Source organism: Strongylocentrotus purpuratus, unplaced genomic scaffold, assembly GCF_000002235.5.
Source record: "Strongylocentrotus purpuratus isolate Spur 01 unplaced genomic scaffold, Spur_5.0 spur5_scaffold_8, whole genome shotgun sequence".
Taxonomy (NCBI): Eukaryota; Metazoa; Echinodermata; class Echinoidea; order Camarodonta; family Strongylocentrotidae; genus Strongylocentrotus; species Strongylocentrotus purpuratus.
The window spans coordinates 15,260,321-15,269,688 of NW_022145614.1; the positions used below are offsets into that span (position 1 = coordinate 15,260,321).

General features: G+C 36.9%; 1 protein-coding gene across 1 annotated transcript; it reads left to right on the top strand.

The window, feature by feature from the left end:
- The first annotated feature begins 4,322 nt into the window (after positions 1–4,322).
- On the top strand, positions 4,323–7,862 carry LOC578378 (glutathione S-transferase omega-1). The gene is made up of 5 exons (XM_778549.5): positions 4,323–4,478; positions 4,994–5,099; positions 5,714–5,933; positions 6,283–6,406; positions 6,957–7,862. Exons 1-5 carry the CDS (start codon positions 4,454–4,456, stop codon positions 7,169–7,171), a joined length of 690 nt encoding a protein of 229 aa, XP_783642.2. The 5' UTR covers positions 4,323–4,453; the 3' UTR covers positions 7,172–7,862.
- The last annotated feature ends 1,506 nt before the right edge of the window (positions 7,863–9,368 follow it).

Below are 9,368 nucleotides of genomic sequence, written 5' to 3' on the forward strand. Positions count from 1 at the left end.
ATTCAACTCAGTGACAAGAGTTTGAATCAAGACTAGTCATCTGATGACATGTTTCGATAAGGAGAGTTGTTTGATAGTCTTAGTCCACAGTATACTTCTGAATTCAGTGGAACTTGAAAGTGTACACCCTAAAATAAGAGGTAGTGGTTAATCTAGTTCTTAACCATTTTAAATCTTTGTTGCGATATTGTGGCTCTCATTGTCATTGTTTTTATTGTAGTTTGAGTAGAATTTAGAGTTGGACAGATTTACGACCAAAGCATATTATTGTTACCAAGATTCTATTGATAGCTAAGGCCTGATTTCATTGTGCATGTCTTTATTATATCGGTGCAAAACAAAATTCAGTTTATCTGTGCTATGTATTGGAGTCAACAGTACTTGCCTTTTTTAAGATAGGGCTGCATTGCAGCATTCCAGAGTGTTTTCTTAAGGTGCCAACATCATTTATAGTGAGTTTACAAGTTACTAACCTATGCAAAAATCTTTCATTTTGTGACACAAGCGGGCTTTCTTGTCCAAAGATAGTAAAAAGAGCCACAAGAGGGACATTGGTTGGGTTTTGTTTGACAAACTGATAATAATCAGGAGTATAGACATTCATAAGCTAGTTAAAGGTTAAATTGTCATTGGTATTTTCTAAATGATGGCATTGAGGTGTTTTTTGTGTCATGTAGGTGTTGTGGCATGTTAGAGCCACAGTTATGCATATTTTATTGCATTGAGTTACGTGTATATAGTTTGACTTTGAAAAGGTTTTGAGTTTTTATTAGCAGGAACTTTGAAAATAATACAGGAATAAGATTTAATCAGAATGATTCGAGAAAGCCATATGGTTATTATTGTTTTTTGGAAGTATAATTAAGAAAAGGTGTAATTTTCTGTCGGCTTGCCTCTGAAAATTAAGGGGCCGGAAATGTAGATGCCAAACTAATGCAAGAGCGCCATCTCTTGTCGGTTTTTAAAATTCAATAAGTTTGAGGGGAGGTAAAGCGCGAATAATCACTGGCAGTAACCCTTGGAAACAAGACAGAATTTTAACCTCTTCTCCCTACTTCATATTTCCGTTTTATGATCTTGTTTGGTTTTGGACAACAATTGGAATGGATGCAATCATTGTATAATAACATTGTGATCGACCCGACGTGAGTAACGTAAAATGTGGTTATAGTAAAGGCTTCAAAATTAAAGTTTTCGAGACATTATATTGGTATTCGACAATTGATTTCTACACTTGCAATTGCAATTCTACAGTACGGTACGTGGATTGACGATGTACGTGTGAATAGTGTCAGATTGCGAGATATTAAAGGGCGGAACGGAGCTGAGAGGAGCGTTGAAACTATAATAAGGTGAACTTGGGTTCTTGGCCAGTCAAAGGTGATCGTGAACAACAAGGGACCAGTGCAGTACCAGTCTGATAAATGAGAATATGACTAGAGAGGTCTATGAGTATGAATAGAGCATGATCACTTGTGGGTGTATTTTAAGTCGAAAGAATGACGTGATTGGACAGAATACAGTCAGAGAATTAATGTCTAGGTCTAAGCCTAGACCTCCAGACCTAGTCTAAAAATGGAGAACTAAAGACAGACTATCTGACTACTTCAAGGTCATTTTGCACCCACAACTCCGTAACCATATTTGTGCCGGGGGGAGAAATAGGGTATACTTTCTGATCATATTATAAAAAGGACACATTTACTGTGTAATCGCATTAGCTACTTTAATTATGTATTAAAATATAATGACTAAAACCTGTTAAAATTACGGGGGGGGGGGGGGCTCTTGTGACATATTTGAGAAACCAAAGTGTGGATAATGTCTACTGTCTAGCCTGCATAATTGTGCGCAGCCATTTAAATCTTCATTCAAGCTGATCTATTCCAATTCATGAAAGTTCGCGGCTCTTTTCGGCTCCATTAATGATCCGCAGCTAGCCTGAACGCCTCTATTGTTTTGGCGTGTCAATCATGCCTGTCCATCAGGCTAGCGAATCCCCAGGATCTCGCCTCGATACCGGGGCTGTATATATACTACACAGCTCCCCTCGACAACCGTGGAATCATTAGTGATAATGGTGATAATGCTTGTTTGTGTTGCTCATCTCCGTTCATGCTATGCTTTGTATTATTTGATATGACTGACTGACTGACAGACTGACTTGACTTTATCAAAGTTCTGAGCATTACGATCTAGGCTAGTAATAATAAACAAGGAGATACCAATGAGATACTAGCTCCAATACCCCGTTGAACTTCTGGACGAAGATTCCTGAATTGTTTTGTTTTACTCTCTACAACTCTTAGCAAAAGGCAGGAGCATATCCATGGGGGCGATTGGGGCAGTCATCCCCTAAAACGCCAAAATGGAGGACTCGAAAGCGAACGGAGAGGAAAGGCGGAAGGGAAGAAAGAAAAACCGAAATCTTTTTCCTTAGTAGCGCTTCAGGCCCTTCATCACCAATGATTAAAGGGATCGGGTATCTTTTCTCAGATTCTAATCAAAATCCTAGATTTAGCTTATGCTGCAATCATAATTATAATTATGATTAATTAATTATTGATGTCAGTTAGGAATCTCATGACATTTATAAGCCGATCGCCTGTCTGATTATCAAGATATTTATGATTGAAATTCGAAATTTCAAAATCAGTTTTCCCAACGGTTTTTATAACACTACAGACTACTAGGGAAAACGAGTATGGTAAAACCGGTCACTCAAAGATTTTTTACTTTTTTGAGACACTTCATGATCATTTTTGAAGCGTAATTTTTGTCAGGGCTTCAATATTACACCATATCAAAAACATGTAGGGCCATGCATCTCAGATTTGAACATTGCTGAACAATGCCTTTAAAGAGTTGTTGATAGGCTATTGGGTGATCTGTATAAAAACTTACCCCAACCACCATTTTTTTCTTAAATTAGAATCATGTAAATAATATGATTATCATGTTTTGCTTTAAATGTTCTGATTCTGATCATGCGATTGCATTGTGAAAGAAACGTTGTGGAATCGATCAGAAAGGTTGATCATCTAGCATATACGACGGTGTGTACTGCAAGGTTCTGGAATCTGGAATCATCAAAATGATAACAAAATTGGCCCAGTCTTGGTAAAGTTACAAGCACTGTACACAGAAAGATGGGACTACGGGATATCTATCCAGTACGGATATACAAATATATCAATTAGTTGGCGGTTTCCCGACAAAATTTGTATCATCACGTATTAGCCAAAACATATTCTTTCACATGATTGGTAATAAGAGCTTTTAAATATAGCATTTTAACAACATTGCATATAGAATTTGCTTACAATATATATATATATCAACAGACTGATAAAATGAAATAGGACAAAAAGAAAGTGGAAGGGAAAGATCAAGGCATGAATATTCATCTTGATAATTATTACTTATTAACTTTTCTTGGTTTCTGTATTGCCAATATTGACATCAAACATAAAATCGCTTTTGAAAGTCATCCAAATTGAATAGCTATCACTAGTTATGTAATACCGAAATTCCACATTCCACACCTTTCCTCCAACTTCTCTTTTTCAAACATGTTATTTCTTTATATACATTTGTACAGGTAATGGACAGGGCCAGGGTTTTCCCGAAGAAACTGCTTTATCTTTTGGGATCACTGATTGGGATATCTGAATAGTATGCAGAATCAGATCCGTTGTGCGGATCGCAGTAGAGGTTCTTGAACAATAGATGGCGCTAAACAGAAAATCGTTTGTGGACATATTGTTACTCTGGGGTACGTAAATGTCTTTATGCTTGTTTGTTTGTGTTTTTTGGCACACACACAAAACAAAATAGTGCTCCTTACCCTTGTATGGGGTAGCTACCCAGTGGTGGGTTGTTGGTTTGTTTTTTTAATAGGATAAAGCGATGGATTTGAATAGGATATACATGCAGGCTCGGTTCTAGAATAGTTTTTGAATTCTATTGACCGAAAGCCATCTCTCATATAAAAGGTCTCCTAAATAGATTAGACCACTGTCATACCAGCCTTAATAAAATTAAAAAAAGCTACTGATTATCATTTTAGAATTGGTATTACTATTCTTCATGCATTCAACAGTTTGCGCTGAACAATGCTCAAAGAGCAACTTCGGCCATTCCCTCGATCCTCTTGTGTCCGAAATACTGTACGCGAATACATCCTCTCAAAGCACATACAGTGACTCAGCACAAAAGAACAGATTACGTGGGTAAACACGACAGCGAGAACTATTATTTTGTCACTGTCATATTGTACACCGGCGGGTTTTGAATCTGAATCATGCACGTAAAGCTACGACAGTGGCATATCATATAGCAGGGCGGCACTCATAAATTACATAACACCATTTCGTCGCATGTCCCATCTCTCAGTTTTGTATCGCAAAGGCATTTATTGTTTCCTTTAATTAAATTATTCTGCATTCGCAACATGTCACGAAGACACCTCAAGCAAGGTAGGTCTAACGTTTTTATTTTATCTTGATAATGACGTTTATGATGCATATATTGTTTTATCAAAAGGCGTCTAATCAGATGACACCGTTAGTATTCCAACTAAAATGTGACCATGTCCGCAAAAGGCAATGGGCAAATAAGGAATTGTTAAAGTTTTATCAAACAACAGATGGATGCCAAGTTAATGATCATGATGTGTTGTATACTTTCGATCAATTTATTGTAATTAGTTACGGAGACGAATTGAGCCCCTCCCTCACACTCTCACTATTCGATTCTCTTGCTAATTCACCTAGGTCAACCCGCCCCCGCCCCAATGCCCCCTCCCTCATGCCTGCATGGACCCTCGCTACGCCCCTATGAAAAAAGTAGTCGAAAGAATATTCTGGGCGGCCGAAACGACAAAGTGGAAATCACAAACACGTATCCATTCCACTTTATGATTTCTTTAATATTGTCATAATATCCATGAAAATCACTTTCCCATGGGTTTTCCTTTCCATCAATTATACAGGGGAAGCTAACCCCACGGTGAAGCCCGATGTTCTTCGTTTATACAGCATGGGATTCTGCCCCTTCGCCCAACGAGCACTCCTGGTCCTAGCTGTCAAAGGAATTGAGTAAGCTTTATACTTCAAAATTAATGATTTTGAATTGTGCGTGGAATACTATGGGGGTAAATTAAGACCTTCTAAATTCGTAAGGATTTCATATTTGACCCAGAACTCTCCAATATTAACTGGACTCCTTGTTCTACACTGTTCTTGTTGTGACTGTACTATTCAACAGTTAAATGTCTGAGTAACAGTCAGAGTTTTGGTTACAACTTACAAGTGAACGAAATTTGGACAGGGATTTTTGTTTGGGTGACGGATTTTTGTTTGGGTGACGGGGGTGAAGGAGGGGGCGGGATAACCATCTATATTGAGATACACCTCCGAATAAGAGATAAGGTTTACCGTATATTTATAAATAAAAAACTTTGCATTTTACCGACATCCCTCGATATTACCTTTTTTTTAAACTTCATTTTATACTTTGGAATTGTATTTTTGGAAATTCTCTGATTTCATTTGAAGAACGTTACCCGTAATTTGTTAATTGATCATGACGATTTGCTCAGTTGATCAATAGACAGATTTGTGACAATGTTTAGCAATTGCTATTGCTATAAGCAAGGGACCGTAGCGACCGAGCGAGAAAATGTTGTTAAAATGTGTATTATTTCTTTCAGTTACGAGCTTGTCAACTGCAACCTGAACCATAAACCAGAATTTCTACTAGAACGGAACCCCGCCGGAACGGTTCCTGTTCTTGAGTTCCAAGGAAATATTGTCACAGAGTCCCTCGTAATCTGTGATCTCCTGGAAGACCTATTCCCGGACAAGCCCCTAAAAGCAAAGGACCCATTTCAGAAGGCCAAGAATAGATTGGCAGTTGGAAAGTTTGACTCGGTAAAAACCCTTTTCTTATTCGTCTGTCAAATTTGATTAGAACATTGTAAAATGTAATCATACATACTGTTATCTAGTAAAATGTGCAGTAATGGGGATTACAGACGTTTCAGAGCCAGACTGGAATTAACCCCCCCCCCCCAAAAAAAAAAAAAAAAAAAAAAAAAAAAAATAATAATAATAATAATAAATAAATAAATAAATAAAAAAAAAATAAAAAAATAAATAAATAAATAAATAAATGAAAATTTTTTCGTAATTAGACGCCTTTATCTGTAGCGTTTTCATAAACAGTTATTTACGTCTCTCCGTTTTTTATCCTTGTATCTTATTTTTGGTTCAACCTTAGATCGTCTCACTCTTCTACAAGGTTGGCTATAATCCAGATGACGCTGACGCCAAAGAAACTCTTAGGAAATCTATGAAGGAGTACCAGGCATTCTTTACAGCGAAAAAGACAAACTTCTTCGGTGGTAATAACCCATTTTATCCTTGATCCATTAAAATACGAATTATGTCTGTATCTAAATTCAGCTCAGTCGTATAGTCTTTAAAAAAAAAAAGGATTTTGAATGATAAAATATTTTTAAAAGCTCTCCATTAGAAGCTTGTATGTTACCTAAGTCATTCTATGATAATAATATTAGTGGTAGTCGTGTATGGACCACAATGCCTTGCAAATAGAGTTTTCTATTGTATACAATAATTTCACTCGTGATTTTAAGTTAATGCTTGCATTGACCAGTTTGAATGCATTTGACGTTAAGAAGGCTATATGCATCATATACGATTTTACAAATGCCATGCCAGCATGCTATTTTCCGCAAAAATTACATAGTCAAAAGCTAATATCTGTAAATAAACATTAATTTTCCATATCAATATGTATATCATAAGCATTATAATTTATTTGGTATGCCCTTATCACGACATCAAGAATACTTTACTGAACAAAATTAGATAGGTTTAACAAATATATGGATTGTATACACAATCGATTCTATTTTTTATTGTGGTTTGCAGGTGACCAGTGGGGCATGGTCGATCTCATGGTCTGGCCGTGGATCGAACGCATGCACGTTCTCGGTGCGGTCATCATCGACGACTTCGTACCGGAGTTTAAGGCATGGGTTGATCGCATGGGAACCGTACCCGCTGTCCAGGCTTGTCGAATATCAAAGGAGAAGCTGTCCGAAATGTACACCGGCTATTTTGCTCGCAACGCAGTTTACGATTGATACTGACCGAATCATATAGATTTCAGTCACAGCAGTCTTATTTTTTTGTCACATGCCGATGATCGTTAAGGCTTCAAGGGGAACGCCTCTGATAGCTCACTCCTGTCGCCCGCCATTACTTGATATTTTGGTATTCATATGACAAGTGAAAATTCTACCCGTATAATAATAGGCCATGATCGATGCCTGGTAGTATAGTAATTGTAACGCTTTATTCTATATAACAATGTTAGAATTTATATATTTCTTAAAGATTTACTTTTATTAATAATTATACATCTAAAATGATGTATTCACGACATAGCTGAACGTCAAACCATTTTCGGATGAGAAGGGGGGGGGGGGGGGGGGTGGCTCAATATCATTGATCAGAAACATAATCTGGGATAAACAGTGTTGGTACTTGATTGATTTGAGGGCTTGAGGCAACTGCCCCCGTACACCCCGGGATCAACACCTCTATTGTGATTTTAGGCTAGTCCTATATGCATATGTTATCAACAATGTCAACGGCAGTTATTGCGTCTCACAATAGAGATTATTTTGTGTGTGTGTGTGTGTGTGTTTTCAACAAAATGTCATGAAATTTGTATCATATTATCTGTTAAACAAAACGATAGAATTTTCTGTTTTTCTCTTCCATTAATTGCCCCTTCCCCATCACCACCACAACCACCACCACCACCACCTCCTCCACCACCACTATCGTCGTCATCATCATCCCCTCTCTCTTCCTCTTCCGCCCCTCCCCCCCCCCCCCCCCCCCCCCCCCCCCCCCCCCCCCCCCCCCCCCCCTCTCTCTCTCTCTCTCTCTCTCTCTCTCTCCCCCTCTTCCTGTTTTTATCTCACATTTTTGTGACGCTGTCAACACGGCCAAGAGATTACTGGGGCAAAGTTTCCTGACATTAATCTAGTATAGTAAATGCGTTACCTCCCCCCCCCCCCCCCCCCCCCACATACAAAATGTATTCTGTCTCGTGACGACCCTGCTTTTATTTCGTAGCTAAATATCATGCATAAAACATTAGTGTGAATAAAGAACTTAAATGTATATATGAATTGTTATTGCTATAGATTGTTATGGAAAAAAATAAAACAAATAAATGAACAAATGAAAAGAAAATCCTTCCATATTTATTGTTTGTCGTGTGAAAAATACAATTCCTCGTGATTTTATGATTTTAACACTTACAAAAAAACAAATTTATTGAAATTCCCACAAGTTTGGATTTAAGGGGGAAAATTGTTGTTAGTGCAAGTCATTCAGTTGCGACTATATTTTGTGACTCCCATACAGGTGTATAAGTGTTCCATGTCAGACATAATACATAAACATGTTTTCTTTTCATTTTCATCATCATCACCATCAACCATGTTTTTAATCATATTTTTTTCTGCAGATTTCTCAGTTATACATTTCTATCAACATTTCTATTAATATTATATTGTTTACACGTTCAGAAAAAAATGTTATGTGTTGTATATGTTGTATCGCTGAAATGTGATTTGATTTTTAGTGTTTGTTGCATCAAAAAAAAAATCAATTCAATAAATTCAATTCAACAAGATGTAAAATTAAGATTAACAACTAAAACTTCAAAAAATTGTCGTTACCATCAAATTATTATATTTAACAGTTATGAATTGGTTTGTTCGGAAAGATTTTTCCATCCTAGCTGCCACATTAATCTCCCATTTGCAATAAACATATTCTGCTTATCTTTCCGGAGACCAATTATTATAGTTCTCACATTTGTCAGTGTTGTGCACCACCCAAAGAATGGAACACGATTCCTACTTTTGCCAATAAATTGAAAATGTCTATAAAAGTTATCAAAAACAATTCCCTTTTGAAATTAGGTCACAATATCAATTCTTAAAGGGAGTGGGTACATATAACTTTGCCTGAGATCCAAAACAAATCTATGATTTAGCTCATGTTGCATAATATAGTCATAAACATTTTAGCTAGGTCAGGCAGGAGTCTCATGACTTTACAAGCTAATCGTCTGTTTGATTATCATGATATTAGATGATCGGAATTTGACATTTCAAAGTTTATATTGCCTACGCGTACGATTTTTGTTATCATTTTCTATCATAACAATGTTGTAGTGATGGTTATGATTGTGGTGGTAATGATGATGATGATGATGATGATGATGATGAGAATAATATTGATAAAGCAATATGGTAA

Coding starts and splice junctions, on each gene's coding strand:
- LOC578378 (XM_778549.5), top strand. CDS start 4,454: ATGTCACGAAGACACCTCAAGCAAG. Junction 4,479..4,993: donor ACGAAGACACCTCAAGCAAG/GTAGGTCTAACG, acceptor TCAATTATACAG/GGGAAGCTAACCCCACGGTG. Junction 6,407..6,956: donor AAAGACAAACTTCTTCGGTG/GTAATAACCCAT, acceptor TGTGGTTTGCAG/GTGACCAGTGGGGCATGGTC.